The sequence below is a fragment of the Camelus bactrianus genome, chromosome X, assembly GCF_048773025.1.
Source record: "Camelus bactrianus isolate YW-2024 breed Bactrian camel chromosome X, ASM4877302v1, whole genome shotgun sequence".
In the NCBI taxonomy this organism is placed as follows: Eukaryota; Metazoa; Chordata; class Mammalia; order Artiodactyla; family Camelidae; genus Camelus; species Camelus bactrianus.
Window position 1 is genome coordinate 56,394,037 of NC_133575.1, and position 23,263 is coordinate 56,417,299.

Below are 23,263 nucleotides of genomic sequence, written 5' to 3' on the forward strand. Positions count from 1 at the left end.
ATGCAACAGCCATTTATGATAAAAACTGTCACCAAAGTGGGTATAGAGGGAACATATCTCAACATAATAAAAGCTATATATGACAAACACAGCCAGCATAGTACTCAACAGTGAAAAACTCAAAAGCTTCCCACTAAAATCTGGGACAAGACAAGGATGCCCACTTTCACTACCCTTATTCAAGATAGTCTTGGAAGTCCTAGCCACAGCAATCAGGCAAGAGAGAGAAATAAAAGGGATCCAATTTGGAGAAGAAGAGGTAAAAGTGTAACTATATGCTGACGACATGTTACTATATATAGAAGACCATAAAAGTTCCACACAAAAACTACAAGAGCTGATTGAAGAATTCAGCAAACTAGCAGGTTACAAAATTAACATTCAAAAATCAGTTGCATTTCTTTACACTAATGATGAATCAACAGAAAAAAAAAGTAAACAAACAATCCCCTTAAAATAGCACCCAAAGTAATAAAATATCTGGGAATAAATCTAAACAAGGAGGTCAAAGAATTTTACACAGAAGTCTATAAACCATTGATGAAGGAAATCAAATAAGACTTTAATAAATGGAAAGATCCCCATGCTCTTGGAATGGAACAATCAATATTGTAAAATGGTCACACTACCTAAGGCAATCTACAGATTTAATGCAATCCCTATCAAATGACCCAGGACATATTTCACAGAATTAGAACAAACCATAATAAAATTTGTAAGGAAACATCAAAGACCTAGAATTGCCAAAGCATTACTGAAGAGAAAGAAAGAGGCTGGAGGAATAACTCTCCCAGACTTCAGACTATACTAAAGTGCTACAGTCATCAAGACAGCATGGTATTGGTACAAAAACAAACATGAAAACCAATGGAATACAATAGAGAGCCCAGAAAAGAACCCACAAAATTTTGGTCAACTAATCTTTGATAAAGGAGGCAAAAATATACAATGGAATAAAAACAGCCTTGTCAGCAAATGGTGTTGGGAAAACTGCACAGCAGCATGTAAATCAATGATGCTAGAACACTCCCTTACACCATATACAAAAATCAACTCAAAATGGACCAAAGACTTAAACATAAGACAAGATAAAATAAACCTCCTAGAGGAAAACATGGGCAAAAACATTATCTGACATACATCTCAAAAATTTTCTCCTCGTAGAAATAAAAGCAAGAATAAACAAATGGGACCTAATGAAACTTACAAGCATCTCCACAGCAAAGGAATCAATAAGTGAAACAAAAAGACAACCTACAAAATGGGAGAAAATTTTTGCAAATGAAACCGACAAAGGCTTGATCTCCAGATTATATAAGCAGCACATATGACTCAATAAGAAAAAAATAAACAACCCAATCCAAAAATGGGCAGAAGACCTAAACAAGCAATTCTCCAAGGAAGAAATACGATTGATCAATAGGCACATGAAAAAATGCTCAATAGCACTAATTATCAGAGAAATGCAAATCAAAACTGCAATGAGGTATCAACTCACACCAGTCAGAATGGCCATCATTCAAAAATCCACAAATGACAAATGCCGGAGAGGCTGTGTAGAAAGGGGAACCCTCCTACACTGCTGGTGGGAATGCAGTTTGGTGCAGCCACTGTTAAAACATTATGGAGATTCCTCAAAAGACTAGGAATAGACTTACCGTTTGACCCAAAAATCCCTCTCCTGGGCTTGTATCCAGAAGGAACCCTACTTCAGGATGACACCTGCACCCCAATGTTCATAGCAGCAAGATTTACAATAGCCAAAACATGGAAACAGCCTAAATGTCCATCAACAGGTGACTGGATAAAGAAGTGGTGGTATATTTATACAATGGAATACAACTCAGCCATAAAAACCAACAACATAACATCATTTGCAGCAACATGGTTGCTCCTGGAGAATTTCATTCTAAGTGAAGTAAGACAGACGGAGAAAGAAAAATTCTATATAATATCACTCATATGTGGAATCTAAAAAACAAAAAACACAAACAAAAACAAACAAACAAAAAAGCAAAGCATAAATACAGGACAGAAATAGACTCATAGACATAGAATACAGACTTGTAGTTGCCAGGGGGTAGAGGGTGGGAAGGGATAGAGTGGGATTTCAAAATTGTATAATAGATAAACAAGATTTTACTGTATAGTACAGGGAATCACAGAGGAAAAAATGTGATAATGAGTGTGTATATGTCCATGTATGACTGAAACATTGTGCTGAACACTAGAATTTGACACAACATTGTAAAATGATTATAAATCAATAACAAATGTTCAAAAAAAAGAAAAATAAACTATAAGACAGTTCTTAAGAAATTAAAAAAAACGGTATTGGAAGAAATCAGGACTGAAAACTTCCAAAACCTATCGAAGGAATCTGATATCCAAGTACAGAAAGCTCAGAGGTTCCCAAACAGGAAAAACCCAAACAAACCCATATTAAGACAATCATAATCAAGATGGACAGATTCAAGGAAAAAGAAATGTTCCTAAAGGCAGTAAGTGAAAAACAAACAGTGAGTTACAAAGCAACCCCCATAAGGCCCTCAGCTGACTTATCTACACAAACACTACAGGCCAGAAGGGAGTGGTAAGATATATTCAAAGTCCTTAATGAAAAAAAAATGCAGCCAAGGATACTTTATTCAGCAAGGCTATCCTTTAAAATAAACACAAAATTGTAAAAGAAGACATCTAAATCATTAAGAGTGGGAGAGGGAAACAAGAAAATAGAGTATTTTTTCCCTTTCTAAATTTTTGGTTTTCTGTAGGATGGGTTCGAGATATAGTAATGGGCTAATAGACTTACAAAAAGGGTAGCCACACTGGACAGCAGCATGGAAAGCAATGATGTTAGAACACTCCCTTACACCATATAAAATAATAATATGCATCAAAGACTTAAACAAAAGACAAGATACAATAAACCTCCTACAGGAAAATACAGGCAAAACATTATCTGACATATATCTCAAAATTTTTTCCTAGAAGAAATGTAAGCAAGAATAAATAAAAGAGTCCTAATGAAACTTAAAAGCTTCTGCACAGCAAAGGAAACATAAGTGAAACAAAAAGACAATCTAAGGAATGGGAGAAAATTTTTGCAAATGAAAGCAAAAAAGGCTTGATCTCCAGAATATATAAGCAGCTCGTACGACTTAATAAGAAACAAACAAACAAACAACCCAATCCAAAGATGGGCAAAAGACCTAAACAAGCAATTCTCCAGTGAAGACATACAGATAGCCAATAAGCACATGAAAAGATGCTCAATATCACTAATTATCAGAGAAATGCAAATCAAAACTACAATGAAATCACCTCACACCAGTCAGAATGGCCGTCTTTCAAAAATCCACAAATGACAAATATGGAGAGGCTGTGTAGAAAGGGGTGCCCTCCTACACTGCCAGTGGGAATGCAGTTTGGTGCAGCCACTATGGAAAACAGTATGGAGATTCCTCAAAAGGCTAGGAGTAGACTTACCATATGACCCAGAAGTCCCGCTCCTGGGCTTATACCCAGAAGGAACCCTACTTCAGGATAACACCTGCACACCAATATTCATAGAGCATTATTTACAATAACCAAGCCATGGAAATAGCTTAAGTGTCCATCAGCGGATGGCTGGACAAAGAAGTGGTCGTATATTGATACAATGGGATACTATTCAGCCATAAAAATCGACAACATAAAGTGATTTGCAGCAACATGAATGCTCCTGGAGAATGTCATTCTAAGTGAAGTAAGCCAGAAAGAGAAGGAAAAATACCATATGAGATCGCTCATGTGTGGAATCTAAAAAACAAATACAAAAGCAAAAACAAAAATAAATATCATAAGTACAAAACAGAATTAGACTCATAGACATAGAGTATAAACTTGTGGTTGCAAAGTGGGTGAAGGGTGGGATGGGATAGAGGGGATTTAAACAATGTAGAATAGATAAACAAGATTATACTGTATAGCACATTGAAATATACAAAAGATTTTATGATAGCTCACAGAGAAAAAAATGTGAGAATGAATACATGCATGTTCATGTATGACTGAGAATTTGTGCTCTACACTGGAATTTGACACAACATTGTAAAATGATTATAAATCAATAAAAAATATTTTAAAAAAAGTAAAGGGTAGCCACAAGCCAAAAAATTACAATGGAGTCACAAAAATTAAATAAAATCTATGATAATACAAAGGAAAATTTCCAACCCACAAAAGGAAGAAGAAAGGAACAAAGAGGAAATACCAAATAAACTGCAAAAATAAGTTCAAAATGGCAATAAACACACATCTATCATTAATTACTGCAAATGTTAATGGACTAAATGCTCCAGTCAAAAGACATAAAGTAGCAGACTGGATAATAAAGCAAGAAACTTCAATATGCTGCATACAAGAGACCCACTTTAGGGAGAAGGACACATATAGATTGAGAGTGAAAGGATGGAAAAGGATATTCCATGTAAATGGAAAAGCCAAAAAAAGCAGGTGTTGCAGAACTGATTCAGACAAAATAGACTTTAAAACAAAAGCCATAAAGAAAGATAAACAAGGAAATTTTATAATGATTAAAGGAGTAATACAAGATGAGGACATTAAACTCGTTAAAATATGCGCACCCATATAGGAGAACCTAAGTATATAAAACAATTACTAACAAAGATATAGGGGGATATTGATGGGAATACAATCATAGTAGGAGATTTTAACACTGTATTAACATCTCTACACAGATCTTCCAGGCAGAAAATAAATAAGACAACAGAGAAATTAAATAATACAATGGAAAAATTAGATTTGGTGTATATTTTCAGAACATTACACCCCCCAAAAATAGGATATAAATTCTTCTCAAGTGCACATGGAACATTTTCCAGGTTTGATCATGTACTTGGGCACAAAAGAAACGTCAATAACTTTAAGAAGATAGAAGTTATCTCAAGCATCTTTACTGACCACAATTCCATTAACCTAGAAATCAACAGCTGAAAATCAAATGAGAAAAAAAAAAAAAGGAAAGCATGGAGATTGAACAACATGCTATTCAAAAACCAATTGGCCAATGAGGAAATCAAATCTGAAATTAAAAAATACCTTGAGACAAATGAAAATGAAAGCACAACCACATAAAATTTATGGGACACAGCAAAGGCAGTGCTAAGAGGGAAGTTTATAGTGATATAGGCCTTCCTCATAAAAGAACAATTTCAAATAAAGAATTTAATCCATCAGCTGAAAGAACTAGAAAAAGAAGAACAAACAAATCCAAAAGGCAGCAAAGTAAAAAATTATAAAGATCAGGGAGGAAATAAACAAAATAGAGATTTAAAAAAAAATAGAAAAAATCATTAAAACCAAAAGCTGGTGTTTTGAAAAATAAATAAAATCGACAAACCTGTGGCCAAACTCACAAAGAAGCAAAAAGAGAGAGCACACATAAGCAAAATAGAAAGGAAAATGGAGAAATTACAACAAATAAAATAGAAATACAGAATATCATATGAGAATATTATGAAAAACTATATGGAACAAAACTGGATAACTTAGGGGAGATGAACAACTTTCTGCAAACATGCAGTCCACCAAGATTGAATCAAAAAGAAACTGACCACTTCAACAGTCTGATCACTAGAAATGAAATCGACTTAGCAATAAAAAGCCTCCCTACAAATAAAAGTCCAGGACAATATGGCTTCACTGGGGAATTCTACCAAACTTGCAGAGAAGAACTCATATGAGTCCTTCTCAAATTCTTGAAGAAGATTGAAAAGGAGGGAATACTCCCAAATTCATTCTGTGGAGCCACCATCATCCTGATACCAAAATGAGGCAATGACACTACCAAAAAAGAGAATTATAGGCCAATATCACTGAGGAACACAGATAGCAAAATCCTCACCAAAACACTAGCAAATGGAATCCAGAAGTACATAAAAAAGATTGTACATCATGCCAAGTGGGTTTCATCCCAGAGACACAAGGGTGGTTCAAAATATGCAAATCAATCAACGAAATAAATCACATCAACAAGAGAAAGAACAAAATCCATGTGATCATCTCAATAGATGCAGAAAAACATTTGATAAGATTCAACACCCATTTATGATATAAAGTCTCACCAAAGCGATTATAGAGGGAACATATCTGAACATAATAAAAAGCTAAATATGACACACCAACAGCCAACAGAGTATTCAATTGTGAAAAACTTAAAAGCTTCCCACTAAAATCTGGGACAAGAAAAGGATGCCCACTATCACCACTCTTATTCAACATAGTCTTGAAGGTCCTAGCCATAGCAATCAGACAAGAGAGAGAAATAAAAGGGATCCAAATTGAAAAGAAGAGGTAAAAGTTTCACTATATGTCAACGATGTTACTATATATAGAAAACCCTAAAAGGTCCACACAAAAACTACTAGAGCTGATTGAAGAATTCAGCAAGGTAGAAGGTTACAAAATTAACGTTCAAAAATCAGTTGCATTTCTTTACACTAATGAGGAATCAACAGAAAAAGAAAGTAAAGAAACAATCCCCTATAAAATAGCACCCAAGGTAATAAAATACCTAGGAAAAAATGTAACCAAGGAGGTGAAAGAATTATACACAAAAAAAGTATAAACCATTGATGAAAGAAATTCAAAATGACTTAAAAAATGGAAAGATATCTCATGCTCCTGGATTGGAAGAATCAATATTCTTAAAATGGTCACACTGCCCAAGGCAATCTACAGATTTATTGCAATCCTTATCAAATTACTCAGGACGTATTTCACGGAACTAGCACAAATCATAATAAAATTTATATGGAACCATGAAAGACCTAGAATTGCCAAAGCATTACTGAAGTAAAAGAAACAGGCTGGATTAATAACTCTCCCAGACTTCAGACAATATTATAGAGCTACAGTCATCAAGACAGCATGGTATTGGTACCAAAACAGACATGTAGACCAATGGAACAGAATAGAGAGCCCAGAAATGAACCCACAAAGTTTTGGTCAACTCATCTTTGACAAAGGAGGCTAGAATTTACAATGGAACAAAGACAGTCTCCTCAGCAAATGGTTGGGAAAACTGGACAGCAACATGTAAAGCAATGAAGATAGAACACTCCCGTACACCACACACACAAAATAACTCAAAATGGATCAAAGACTTACACATAAGACAAGATACAATAAACCTCCTAGAAGAAAATATAGGCCAAACATTATCTGACATACATCTCAAAAATGTTCTCCTAGAACAATCTACTCAAGCAATAGAAATAAAAGCAAGAATAAACAAATGGGACCTAATGAAACTTACAAGCTTCTGCACAGCAAAGGAAGCCATAAGTAAAAAAAAAGACAACCTATGGAATGGGAAATAACTTTTGCAAATGAAACCGACAAAGGCTTGATCTCCAGAATATATAAGCAGCTCATATGACTTAATATAAAACAACCAAACAACCCAATCCAAAAATGGGGAAACGACCTAAGCAATCAATACTGCAAGGAAGATATTGAAATGATCAATAGGCACATGAAGAAATGCTCCATATCACTAATTATCAGAGAAATGCAAATGAAAACTACAATAAAGCATCACCTCACACCAGTCAGAATGGCCATCCTTCAGAAATCCACAAATGACAAATGCTGGAGAGGCTGTGGGAATGCAGTTTGGTGCAGCCACTGTGGAAAACAGTATGGAAATTCCTCAAAAGATTAGGAATAGACTTACCCTATGACCCAGGAATCCTGCTCCTGGGCATATATCCAGAAGGAACCCTACTTCAGTATGACACCTGCACCCTAATGTTCATAGCAGCATTATTTACAATAGACAAGACATGGAAACAGCCTAAACGTCCATCAACAGATGCCTGGATAAAGAAGTGGTGGTATATTTATACAATGGAATACTACTCAGCCATAAAAACCGACAATATAACGCCATTTGCAGCAACATGGTTGCTCCTGGAGAATGTCATTCTAAGTGAAGTAAGCCAGGAAGAGAAAGAAAAAAATCATAAGAGATCGCTCATATTTGGAATCTAAAAACAAACAAACAAAGCATAAATACAAAACACAAATAGAGTGATAGACATAGAATACAAACTTGTGGTTGCCAAGGGGGCGGAGGTTGGGAATGGATAGATTGGGGTTTTGATATTGTTGAATGGATAAACAAGATTATACTGTATAGCACTAGGAAATATATACAAAATCTTATGGTAGCTCACAGAGAGAAAAATATGACAATGAATATATATATGTTCATGTATACCTGAAAAATTGTGCTCTACACTGGAATTTGACACAACATTGTAAAATGATTATAAATCAATAAAAATTGTTTTGATTAAAAAAAGAAAACATTGATGATCCTTGAGGATATTATGTTAAGTGAGATAAGTGAGACTTGGAAAACAAAATTTGTATGATTTCACTTTTATGTAAAATCTAACAAACAAAACAAATGAACAAACTTAACTGAACAGAAACAGAGTAATTGATATGGAAAACAGTTAGTTGCTAGTGGAGAGGTGTTTGGAGAATGGATAAATAGATGAGGGAAATTAAGAAGTACATACTTTCAGTTACAAAATAAATATGTCACAGTACAAAATGTAAAGTGTAAGGAAAATAGTCAAAAATTACATAATATATTTGAATGGTGACAAATGACAGCTAGATTTATCATGATGATCATTTTGAATTATATAGTGATATTAAATTACCTTGTTGCATACTAGGAACTAACATAATGTTGTAGGTCAATTATATGTCAAAGCAAACAAATTCATAGAGGATATCAGATGTGTAGCTACCAGAGTTGGGAGTTGGGGGAAGGGAGGATTAGATGAAGATAATCAAATGGTAGAAAATTTTAGTTACAAGATAAAGAAGTATTATGGAGGCAATATATATGACAAATATAATTAACAATACTGTACATTATATATGAATGTTGTTAAGAGTGCAAATCCTGAGTGTCCTCAACATTATAAAAATTATTTTCCTATTTCTTTAATGTTGTATCTATATGAGATAATGAATGTTAATAAACTTCTTGTGGTAATCATTTCATGATGTTTGTAAGTCAAATCGTTATGTAATACACTTTAAACTTACACAGTGCTCTATGTCAATTATATCTCAGTAAAACTTGGAAAAACTCTCATAAGATTAGTTATATAAGTAACATACTTCAATATAGTAAAGGCTATATACAACAAACTCACATAACATAACATAATCAATGGTAAAAAATTAGAAATTTTTCCACTAAGGTGAGAAACAAGACAAAGATGCCTATTCTCATCAGTTGTAGTTAATATAGTACTTGAAGTACAATTAGACCCATTAGGCAAGTAACACAATAATAAGTTTCCATGTCAGAAAGGAAGAAGTGAAATTGTTGCTACTGGCCGGTAGTAGGATCTTACATAGAGTAAATCCCCAGGACTTCATCAGAAAACTGTTGGAGCTAATCAAAGTTTTCAGTAATGTTACAAAATATAAAACCAACATACAGAAACTTTTTTATTTCTACACAATAATAGCGATACATCTAAAAAAGAAATAAATAAAACTTAATTCAAAATAACATTAAAAAATATGTAGGGGGGGCCAAGATGACAGTGTAGAAAGACACTGGTAGCTCACCCTCTCCCACAAATACACCAAAACTCACATCCACGGACCCACTCAGCCAACAAGAACACCTGCTTAACTCCGACAGAACATCACCCTCGTCAAAAGACACAGACACCAAGAATCTAGTAGCAGAAAAAGAAAAAAGAAAGAAGAAAAAGCAAAACACTGTGGGACCAGTGTTGCAGAGGGGGAGTGGCAAAGGAGGAATAGCACTCATTCACTGGGTCTCCCCCTATCCAACGAAGAGGTCAGCGGGACTGAGGGGGAGACTCTGAGGCTCGGATCTGTACAGAACACCCCTTGACCAACAGAACTAAGTTTAAAGTAGAAAAAGGGTCCCTGTGACACCCAGACCGAGACATAAGCCAGCAGATGGGGGACAGGACAGGCTGTCGGAGCAGGGCGGAGGACTAGGGCAGTTGCACTGAGGTAGCCCCAGGAGACTGTAGGGTGCTGCATACCATGGATGAGTGGGTACACAGGATAAAACAACCTGGGCACTACATAAAACAATACGGCTGATGTGCCCTGCCCCCATCTCTGAAAACCCGCAAAAGGCTTTCGGGTGAAGAGAGGCGGGGCTCAGGCACAGCCGCCATATCATCCGGCGATTAGCACCAAAGCTGGGATTGGGTCGAAACCTGAATACTACATAAGGGCTTAGCAGCCTCAAAGGCCAGATGGAGACTTGTTTACAGCCAGAGGCAGATAGGAACTTTCTGCCCTGGTACTTCTGAGAACTTGCTCCACCAAGACAAACAAGGAGCTGAATTTTGGCTCAGAGCAGTGTCGGGGCTGTTCCACAGTCTTCCTTGAGCCTGCCTATGGATCACAGACGTGGAGTGCAGCAGGTAGCTGCACAAAGCAGGGGAGCGACCAGAGCCCAGATAGGGCAGGGGGCCACCCAACTTCCTAGCAGGAACACAGCACCTGACCAAGGTGCTGGCTGGGGGCGTGATCCACCCGCCTACCTTGCCGAAGCACAGCATCTGACTATTTCATCGGGAAGGGGAGTGACCCGCCCACCCAACATGAAGAAGAGTAGCACCTGACCCCGTGTTGGGAGGGGACACAATCTGCTTGCCAACAGGCACTGGGAACTGCACAGACGAGGGCGCCAATGGAGAGCCACTGGAAACAACAAGCTGAGTTTGTGAAACACAGCAAAGAGATAAAGACATCGATCTAAAATCATTAACAGTGCACAGTCTCCATGAGAACACACACCATTTATTAATTAATTTTTAATCTGTTCTTATATGTTCTATTTTCAATTACCTTTATAATTTTTACTTTTTAAACAATTATATATGCTACCAGTTTTGATTCCACTTAAATATTTCTTTTAAAATATTTTTAGTAATACTATTTTTAAAAAATAAACCTCATTTCACTTTTATTTCTCTTGGTTTTGATCTTCTGTTATTGAGTAAACATAGGTTTCAAATGGTTTATTTTACTGTTTCTCCATTTCTAAAGGCTTTTAAAAGACGTCACAAATCAATTGCTATCCTACTTCAACTTGCTCTTCTATTACTGATTATACACTGTTTTCAAACTTTTTTCTCCTGTCTTTAAAATTCCCTTTTTATTTTACCTTGCTTTATGTGTTCTATTTTCTATTATATTTTTAATTTTTATTTCTTAAACAATTGTGTATGCTTCCAGTTATAAACCTTTTAAAATATTTTATTATTATTTTTAAAAATTAAAATGATTTCATTTTCATTTCTCCTGGTTTTGATCTCCTGTTATTGATTATATACAGATTTCAAATATTGTTTTTTGCTCATTTTGCCTTTTTTAAAGATGTTTTTAAAAGGGTTTCAACTCGATTACTAGTCTTTTTTTAAGGCTTTTTTTATTGTTTATATGTTTTTTGAATAACATTTTTTATTGATTTATAACCATTTTACAATGTTGTGTCAAATTCCATTGTTCAGCACAATTTTTCAGTCATTCATGGACATATACACACTCATTGTCACTTTTTTTTCTCTGTGAGTTATCATAACATTTTGTGTATATTTCCCTGTGCTATACAGTATAATCTTGTTTATCTATTCTATAATTTTGAAATCCCAGGCTATCCTTTCCCACCCCCCACCCCCCTGGTAACCACAAGTCTGTATTCTCTGTCTGTGAGTCTATTTCTGTCCTGTATTTACACTTTGTTTTTGTTTGTTTGATTGTTTTTGTTTTTGTTTTTTAGATTCCACATATGAGCGATCTCATATGGTATTTTTCTTTCTCTTTCTGGCTTACTTCACTTAGAATGACATTCTCCAGCACTATTTACAATAGCCAAAACATAGAAACAGCCTAAATGTCCATCAACAGGTGACTGGATAAAGAAGATCTGGTATATTTATACAATGGAATACTACTCAGCCATAAAAACCGACAACATAATGCCATTTGCAGCAACATGGATGCTCCTGGAGATTACTAGTCTTATTCAAATTGCTCTTATATTATTGATTATACAATGTTTTCAAACCTTTTTTCTCCTTTCTTTTAAACTTCTCTTTCTCATTTTTTTAAATTTTATTCCTGTATAGGTATTAGATAGATAGATAAGTAAATTAAATCCTTAAGGACCAAAATAGATAACTGATACTCCATAAGTCACAGTGCCAGAGAGTTATGAGCAAGATGAAGAAGCAGAAGACACATTCCCGATTAAGATAGCAAGAGAAATCCCCTGAAAGAACAATCAATGAAATACACATTGATGGCCTCCTAGATCAAGATTTCAAAAAAGGAGTGATCAAAGTATGGAAGTAACTAAAAGAGATAGCATCTAGAAATAGAAAATATGTCAAAAATGTAGTTGAAGCTAAACAGAAGAGCGAAGTAGAATTGGTAAACTCATTTGCTGAGATGAGAGCTCATCTAAAGGCTGTAAAAAAGCAGGATAAACAATGCAGATGAAAGAATAAGTGACTTAGAAGACAGGACAACAGAAAGCACACAAGCAGAAGAGCTGAGAGAAAAACAAAGGAAAACCAATGAAAGCAACATAAGGGAATTATGAGATAATATAAAGCATGCCAATCTATGCATAATAGGGTTCCAAGAAGGGGGAGAAAGAACAAAGGGGATTGAAAAGGTATTAGAAGATATTATGACTCAAAATTTCCCAGACTTAAAGAAGGAATCAGATATACAAGTACAGAAAGCTCAGAGGGTCCCAAACAGGAAGAATCCAAACAGGCCCACACTGAGACATATAATAATGAAGGTGGCCAGAGGAAAGGATAAAGAAATGATCCTAAAGGCAGCAAGAGAAAAGTAAAGAGTGAGTTACAAGGAAATCCCAATAAGGCACTCAGCTGATTTATATACACAAACACTACAGGCCAGAAGGAAGTGGCAGGATATATTCAAATTCCTGAATGGAAAAAAAAAAAAAAAAGATGCAGGCTAGGAAACTTTATCCGGCAAGGCTATCTTTTAGAATAGAAGAAGAGATAAAAAAAAATCACAGACAGGAAAAAACTAGAGGAGATTAGCAACACTAAACCCATGCTAAAAGAAATATTGAAAGATATATCCTAAAGAGAAAAGAAGCAGGATGCTACAGAAATAAGAAACTCAAAACTGGAAAGGTAACAACTACCAACAATTAGAAATAAAATAAACATGAAATTGTAAAAGAAGATATCTAAATCATTAAGAGTAGGAGAAGGAAGCAAGAAAATACTGAGTGTTTTTTTTTTCCTTCTTTCTTTTAAAAATTTTTGTTCTCCATAGGATGGGTTTAAGATTATATTCCTATCAGTTTAATAAAAACAGTTATAATAATGAGTTAATAGACATAATAAAAGGGTAACCACAAGACAAAAAATTACAAAGGAGTCAAGAAAACTAAATTAAATCCAAGATAATACAAAGAAAATTACCAGATCACAAAAGGAAGAAGAAGGAAACAAAGAAGAAATACCAAATCAACTGCAAAAATATGTTCAAAATGGCAATAAACACACATCTATCATTAATGAATGTAAATGAAAATGGACTCCAGTCAAAACACATAGAGTCTCCTACTGGATAATGAAGGATGAACTTTCAATATGCTGCATACAAGAAACCCACATTAGGGAGAAGGACACGTATAAATTGAAAGGGAAGGATGGCAAAGAATATTCCATGCAAATGGAAATGCCAAGAAAGCAGGGGTAGAAGTACTAATTTCAGACAAAATAGACTTTAAAAAAAAGGCCATAAAGATACAGAAGGACACTTTATAATGATTAAAGGAGTAATACCAGATGAGGATATTACACTTGTTAACATATAAACACCCAATACAGGAGCACCTATGTTCATAAAACCTTTATTAACAGAGATAATGGGGGATGTTGATAGGAATACAATAATTGTCAGAGGTTTTAACACCACATTAACATCACTAGACAAATCTTCCAAACAGAAAATAAATAAGGTAACAGAGAAATTAAATAATACAATAGAAAAACTAGATTTGGTCATATTTTCAAAGAGTTACACCTCCCAAAAATAGGATATATGTTCTTTTCAAGTGCACATGGAACATTTTCTAGGAGTGATCATGTACTTCATTTTCTAGGAGTGATGATGTACTTGGGCACAAAAGAAGCCTCAATAATTTGAAGAAGACAGAAATTATCTCAAGCATCTTTAATCACCACAATGCCATGTAACTATAAAATCAAATACAGAGAAACAAAGGAGAAAAAAAAGGAACGCATGTAGATTAAACAAAATGCTATTAAAAAAACAGCCTGTCAATGATGAACTTAAAGTTGAAATTAAAAATTACCTTGAGACAAATGAAAACAAAAAGACAACCATAAAAAATTCATGGGACACAGCAAAGGCAGGGCTAAGAGGGAAGTTTATAGAAGTACAGGACTTTACAAAAAACAAAAAAAAAAACTCAAATAAACAATCAAACACACCAGCTTAAATAATTAGAAAAAGAAGAGCACAAAACCCCAAAAGGCAGCAGAAGGAAGGAAATAATAAAGATTATGGAACAAATAAACAAATTAGAATTTTAAAAAATAGAAAAAATTGTACCAAAACCAGGTGTTTTGAAAAAGTAAATAAAATCGAAAAATCTCTGGCAAAACTCACAAGGAAGAAAAAAGGGAGAGGACAAATCAGCAAAATAACAAAGGAAAATGGAGAAACTAAATAAAATAGAAATACAAAATATCATATAAGAAAATTATGAAAAACTATATGGAAACAAAATGGATAACATAGAGGAGATGGACAAATGTCTGGAAACATACAGTCCACCAAGAATGAACCGAGAAGAAACTGAATACTTGAACAAACTGATCACTAGAAATGAAATCAAATTAGCAATAAAAAACCTCCCTACAAATAAAAGTCCAGGACCAGACGGCTTCACGGAGGAATTCTACAATACACAGAAAGAAGAACTCATACCAGTCCTACTCAAACTCTTCCAGAAGATTGAAAAGAAGGGAATAATAACAAACTCATTCTATGAAGCCACCATCACCCTGATACCAAAACCAGGCAAAGACACTACCAAAAAGAGAACTACAGATCAATAACACTGATGAACATAGATGCAAAAATCCTTACCAAAATATTAGCAGATAGAATCCAACAGCACATAAAAAAGATGATACAGCATGACCAAGTGGGGTTCATCCCAGAGACACAAGAGTCTTTCAACAAATGCAAATCAGTCAATGTAATGTACCACATTAACAAGAGAAAGGACAAAATCCACATGATCATCTCAATAATGCAGAAAAAGAATTTCATAAGATTCAACACCCATTTATGCTAAAACCTCTCACAAAGTGGGGTTAGAGGGAACATATCTCAACATAATAAAAAGCTTTATATGGCACACCTACAGCCAGCATAGTACTCAATGGTGAAAACACTCAAAAGCTTCCCACTAAAATCTGGGACAAGTCAAGGATGCCCACTATCACCACTCCTATTCAACATAGTCTTGGAAGTCCTAGCTACAGCAATCAGGCAAAAGAGAGAAATAAAATGTTCCAAATAGGAAAACAACAGGTAAAAGTGTCACTATATTCTGATGACATGTTATCATATATAGAAAACCATAACAGGTCCACACAAAAACTATGATATCTGATTGAAGAATTTAGCAAGGTAGCAGGTTACAAGATTAATGTTCAAAAATCAGTTGCATTTCTTTACAATAATGATGAATCAACAGAAAAAGAAAGTAAAGAAACAATCCCCTTTAAAATAGCACTCAAAGTAATAAAATACCTAAGAATAAATCTAACCAAGGAGGTGAAAGAATTATACACAGAGAACTTAAAACATTGATGAAGGTAATTAAAGAAGACTCTAAAAAATGGAAAGATGTCCCATGCACCTGGATTGAAAGAATCAATATTGTTAAAATGATCACACTGCCCAAGGCCATCTACAGATTTAATGCAATCCCTATCAAACTACCCAGGACATATTTCACAGAACTAGAACAAATCATAATAAAATTTAAATGGAACCATCAAAGACCTAGAATTGCCAATGCATTACTGCAGTAAAAGAAACAGGCTGGATTAATAACTCTCCCAGACTTCAGACGATACTATAGAGCTACAGTCATCAAGACAGCATGGTATTGGTACAAAAACAGACATATAGACTAATGGAACAGAATAAAGAACCCAGAAATGAACCCACAAACTTTTGGCCAACTGATCGTCGACAAAGAGGCAAGAGTATACAATGGAATAAAGACAGTCTCCTCAGCAAATTGTGTTTGGAAAACTGGACAGCAGCATGTAAATCAATGGAGCTAGAACACTCCCTTACACCTTATCCAAAAATAAACTCAAAAGGGATCAAAGATTTAAACATAAGACAAGATACAATAAAACTCCTAGAGGAAAACATAGGCAAAACATTATCTGACATACATTTCAAAAGTTTTCTCCTAGAAGAAATAAAAGCAAGAATAAACAAATGGGACCTAATGAAACTTACAAGCTTCTGCACAACAAAGGAAACCAGAAGTAAAACAAGAAGAAAACCTACGGAATGGGAGAAAGTTTTTGCAAGTGAAACCGACAAAGGCTTGATCTCCAGAATATATAAGCAGCTCATACGACTCAATAAGAAAAAAATAAACAACCCAATCCAAAAATGGGCAGAAGACCTAAACAAGCAATTCTCCAAGGAAGACATACAAATGATCAAAAAGCACATGAAAAAGTGCTCAATATCACTAATTATCAGGGAAATGCAAATGAAAACTACAATGAGGTATCACCTCACACCAGTCAGAATGGCTGTCATTCAAAAATCCACAAATGAAAAATGCTGGAGAGGCTGTGGAGAAAGGGGAACCCTCCTACACTGCTGGTGGGAATGCAGTTTGGTGCAGCCACTATGGAAAACAGTGTGGAGATTCCTCAAAAGACCAGGAATAGACTTACTGTATGAGCCAGGAAACCCACTCCTGGGCTTGTATCCAGAGGAACCCTACTTCAGGATGACACCTGCACCCCAATGTCCATAGCAGCACTATTTACAATAGCCAAAACATGGAAACAGCCTGAATGTCCATCAACAGGTGACTGGATAAAGAAGTGGTGGTATATTTATACAAGGGAATACTACTCAGCCATAAAAACCGACAACATAATGCCATTTGCAGCAACATGGATGCTCCTGGAGAATGTCATTCTAAGTGAAGTAAGCCAGAAAGAGAAAGAAAAATACCATATGAGATCGCTCATATGTGGAATCTAAAAAACAAAAACAAACAAACAAACAAAAACAAAGCATAAATACAGGACAGAAATAGACTCACAGACAGAGAATACAGACATGTGGTTACCAGGGGGGTGGAGGGTGGGAAGGGATAGACTGGGATTTCAAAATTGTAGAATAGATAAACAAGATTACACTGTATAGCACAGGGAAATATACACAAAATGTTATGATAACTCACAGAGAAAAAAAGTGACAATGAGTTTGTATATGTCCATGAATGACTGAAAAATTGTGCTCTACACTGGAATTTGACACAACATTGTAAAATGATTATAAATCAATAAAAAATGTTAAAAAAAAAAAAGAAGGGATCAAAGACTTAAACATAAGACAAGATACAATAAACTTTCTAGATGAAAACATAGGCTAAACATTGTCTGACATACATCTCAAAAATAATCTCCTAGGGCAGACTACAGAAGCAATAGAAATAAAGGCAAGAAAAACAAGTGGGGCCTAATGAAATTTACAAGCTTCTGCATAGCAAAGAAAATCATAAGTAAAACAAAAAGACAACATACGGAATGGGAAAAAAATTTTTGCAAGTGAAACCGACAAAAGTTTGATCTCCAGAATATATAAGCAGCTCGTATGACTTAATAAGAAAAATCAAACAACCCAATCCAAAAATGGGCAAAAGAACTTAACAAGAAATTCTTCAAGGAAGAAATACTAATGATCAATAGGCATATGAAAAACTGCTCAATATCACTAATTATCAGAGAACTACAAATCAAAACTACCATGAGGTTATCACCTCACACCAGCCAGAATGGCCATCATTCAAAAGTCTACAAATGACAAATGCTGGAGAGGCTGTGGGAAAAAGGGAAACCTCCTACACTGCTGGTGGGAGTGCAGTTTGGTGCAGCCACTGTGGAAAATAGTTTGGAGATTCCTCAATAGACTAGGAGTAGACTTACCATATTACCCAGTAATTCTACTCCTGGGCATATATACAGAAGGATCCCTACTTCAAAAACACACCTGCACCCTAATGTTAATGGCAGCACTATTTACAATAGCCAAGACATGGAAACAGGCTAAATGTCCATCGATAGATGACTTGATAGAGAAGATTTGGTACATTTATGCAGTGGAATACTATTCAGCCATTAAAAATTGACAACATAATGCCATTTGTAGCAACACGGATTTCCCTGGAGAATTTCATTCTTTGTGAATTAAGCCAGAAAGAGAAAGTAAAATCCCATACGAGATCGCTCTTATGTGAAATCTAAAAGAAAATAATAGAAAAGAAAGAAAGAAAGCATAAATACAAAAGAGAAACAGACTCATAGACATAGAATACAAACTTGCTGTTTCCAAGTGGGAAAGGTTTGGGAAGGGACAGTCTTGGACTTCAAAATTTATAGATTCTGACAGGCATATGTAGAATAGGTAAACTATATTATACTCTACAGCACAGGAAAATACATACATTATCTTGTGTTAGCTCACATCAAAAAATAATGTGGCAACGAATATATGTATGTTCATGTATAACTGAAAAATCTTGCTCTACCCTGGAATTTAACTCTAACTCAATAAAATTTTTAATTAAAAAATAATATAAAAAATTAAAAATGTGAAACTAACACTTACATCCTACATGATAAAATAAGTTGGCTAAATTGTAGGGCATACATATGATACATATGCACTCACTATGTTCTTTCAATTCATTTTAAAGTCATAGAAAAATGCTGATATAAAATCTAGTGGGTGAAAATGTAATTACAATTATATAAATTATGATCCTATTTTTAACATAAAAGAAATTGCTTGTGTTTATGTGTGTGCACACACTAGAAACACACGTAAAGAAATTGGCATCTACTATCTTGCATGTGTGTGTTTATACACACACATCACACATATAATCTTTGGCATAAATATCAGCAGCACAATGTGCCTGGCACAAATTTGGCAACAAAAACCCATTTCTTCCTGAAAGAGTTGCTATCGAAATTAAATAAAATTAGTTTTAGGAGAAAACTTGTACAGTAATTAGCACACAGTTTGTGTTATAAACAGTATCTATTCTCTTTTAAAATATATATATAGAGAAATATATAATAACCAAGTTTATGATTGTAAGTAATATTATGCAGCTGTGTATGAAATTTCTGCATTACTCTAAATTAATGAAAGTAGAACCTACCTGGGGAAGGTTTGTGTCCAAATATGCCATTGAAAAATGCAGGCATACGAATGCTGCCACCAATGTCAGAGCCCACACCAATCACAGAGCAGGCAGCTGCCAGGGTACAGCCCTCACCACCTACAGGAAATGCAAAATATTCCTTTCAGATAAATAAACTATTACTATTTTCATGGAATAACTTTTACCATAATTTCATTTTTAAACTTTTGGATCTTTACATGGAAGTGAGCTTCTTCTTCTCAGGCAATACTAAGTTTACTAATGTTTGTATTATAGGTGTCCCAGAAGGGGAAAAGAGTGGGAAAGTTGAAGAGAACTCATTTGAAGACATAATAGCTGAAAATTTCCCTAATCTGGGAAAGGAAACAGACATCCAGGTCCAGGAAGGAAAAAAAAGATCCAAACAGGATCAATCTAGAGACTATCACCCCACCAAGAAACACTAATAAAAATAGTAACAGAGATAAAGAGAAAAATTTTAAAGCAGCAAGATAAAAGTGACTATTTAAGTGTAAGGGAGCTTCCATAAGATGGTCAGCTGATTTTTCAGCAGAAATTCTGCAGACCAAAAGGAAGGGGCACAATATATTTAAGTGATGAAAAGGAAAAACCAGTAATACTCTACACAGCAAGGCTTTTGGTCAGATTTGATGGTGAAATCAAAAGTTTTACAGAGAAGCAAAATGTAAAAGTGTTAAACACCATGAAATCAACTTTGCAAGAAATGTTAGATTTCATTAAGTGGAAAAGAGAGGCCATGACTAGAAATATGAAAATTATGAAAGAAAAAAATCATACTAGTAAAGGCAAATATAAATTTAAGGTAGTAGATCGAACATGTATAAAGCTAGTAGATAGGATAAAGTAAAAGTAGCAAAATCATGTATATTTGCAGTAAGACAGCATGGTATTGGTACAAAAAAAAGACATATAGACCAATGGAACAGAATAGAGTGCCCAGAAATGAACCCACAAAGTTTTGGTCAACTAATCTTTGTCAAAGGAGGCAAGGACATACAATAGAATAAAGACACTCTCTTCAGCAAATGGTATTGGGAAAACTGGATAGCAGCATGTAAAGTAATGAAGCTAGAACACTCCCTTACACCATACACAAAATCAACTCAAAATGGATCAAAAACTTAAACATAAGACAAGATACAGTAAACCTCCTTGAAGAAAATATAGGCAGAACATTATCTCACATACATCTCAAAAATGTTCACCTAGAACACTCTACTCAAGGAATAGAAATAAAAGCAAGAATAAACAAATGGGACCTAATGAAGCTTACAAGCTTCTGCACAGCAAATGAAACCATAAGTAAAACAAAAAGATGACCTATGGAATGGGAAAAATTTTTGCAAATGAAACTGACAAAAGCTTGATCTCCAGAATATATAAGCAGCTTATACGACTTAATAAGAAACAACCAAGCAACCCAATCCAAAAATGGGCAAAATACCAAAACAAGCAAATCTCCAAGGAAGACATACAAATGATCAATATGCACATGAAAAAGAAATGCTGCATATCACTAATTATCAGAGAAATGCAAATCAAAACAACAACGAGGTATCATCTCACACCAGTCAGAACAGCCATCATTCAAAAATCCACAAATGACAAGTGCTGGAGAGGCTGTGGAGAAAGAGGAACCCTCTTACACTGCTGGTGGGAATGCAGTTTGGTACAGCCAATGTGGAAAACAGTATGGAGATTCCTCAAAAGGAACTTATCATATGATCCAGGAATCCCACTCCTGGGCTTATATCCAGAAGGAACCCAACTTCAGGATGACACATGCACCCCAGTGTTCATAGCAGCACTATTTACAATAGCCAAGAAATGGAAACAGCCTAAATGTCCATCAATGGATGAGTGGATAAATAGAAGTTGTACATTTATACAATGGAATACTACTCAGCCATAAAAACTGACAACATAATGCCATTTGCACCAACACGGATGCTCATGGAGAATGTCATTCTAAGTGAAGTAATCCAGAAAGAGAAAGAAAAATACCATATGAGATTGTTCATATGTGGAATCTAAAACAAACAAATAAACAAACAAAGCATAAATACAAAACAGAAATAGGCTTACAGACATAGAATATAAACTTGGGGTTGCCAAGGGGGTTTGGGAACAGATACACTGGGATTTAAAAATTGTAGAATAGATAAACAAGATTATACTGTATAGCACAGGGAAATATATACAAGATCTTATGGTAGCTCACAGAGAAAAAAACTGACAATGAATATATATATATATGTTCATGTATAACTGAAAAATTGTCCTCTACACTGGCATTTGACACAACATTGTAAAATGACTATAAATCAATTTAAAAAAAGAAGTTTAGTGATATGCAAAACAAAAAATTTTGAACTATAATGTCAGAAAGGTTAAATGTGGCAAATGGGGCAGCAAAAATACAGGATTGCTAAAATGCATTTGAATTTAAGAGATCAGTCACTTAAAACAATCATATACATATACATGTAAACAGATTGTAACATATAAACACAATGACAACCGAAATTCAAAAATCAATAATAGATACATATGCAAAAAGATAAAGGAATCCTAGCATAAAACTAAAAAAAGCAAAGTTTTTAAAAGAAGAAGAAAGGAACTAAAATGACCTACAAAAACAATTAAGAAAATGGCAAAGAGTATATACTTGTCAGTAACATATACTGAAAATGAAGAGGTGGAAAAAGATATTCCATGTAAATGGAAACATAGAAGATCTGGGGTACAAATACTCATATCAGATAAGTTAGACATTAAACAAAGACCATAACAAGAGATAAGGAAAGACATTACATAATGATTAAGGGGTCAAGCAAAGATATAGTAATTGTGAGTATGTATGCCCTCAACATAGGAGCATCTAAATACAAAAGCAATAACAACAGACATAAGAGGAGAAATTGACAATAACACAATAATAATAGAACAATTTAACACCCCACTTATGGCAAGGGTCAGATCTTCGTCACAGAACATCGATAAGAAAATACTGGCCTTAAATGTCACATTGGATCAGATGAGAAAGAAAGAAACATATACATTCCATCCAAAAGCAGCAGAATACACAGTCTTTTCAAGTACACAGGGAACATTATCCAGGATAGATCACATATTGGTCCACAAAACAAGTCTCAATAAACTTAAGAAAACCTAAATTGTATCGGGCATCTTTTCTGACCATAATGGTAAGAGATTAGAAATCAACTACAAGAAAAAAAAAAACTGCAAAAAACACAAACATGCAGGAGCTAAATAATATGCCTACTAAACAACAAATGGATCACTGAAGAAGTCAAAGAAGAAATAAAAAAAAATACCTGGAGAAAAACAAAAAAAAAAAGAAAACACAGTTATCCAAAATATATGAAACACAGCAAAAACAGTTATCAGAGGGAAGTTTATAGTAATGCAAGCCTACCTCAAGAAACAAGAAATACCTCAAATAAAAAGTTGAACTTTACACTTAAAGAAACTAGGAAAAGAAGAAACAAAACCTAAAGTTAGTAGAAGGAAAGGTATAATCAAGATTAAAGCAGAAATAAATGAAATAGAGACTAAAAAATAAAATAAAATAAGATGAATGAAATTAAGAATTGTTTA

At 34.6% G+C, this 23,263-nt stretch overlaps 1 protein-coding gene across 2 annotated transcripts in view; it reads right to left on the reverse strand.

The window, feature by feature from the left end:
- FAAH2 (fatty acid amide hydrolase 2) overlaps window positions 1–23,263 on the reverse strand; it is a 191,875-nt gene that overhangs the window by 77,771 nt on the left and 90,841 nt on the right. The window contains exon 5 of one of the 2 annotated variants that reach the window (XM_010949977.3): window positions 19,619–19,738. The exons of the other annotated variant lie outside the window; for it this stretch is intronic. Within the exon in view, the coding sequence (XP_010948279.1) occupies window positions 19,619–19,738 (120 nt within the window). The remainder of the gene's footprint in view (window positions 1–19,618; window positions 19,739–23,263) is intronic. 2 annotated transcript variants of the gene reach the window in all.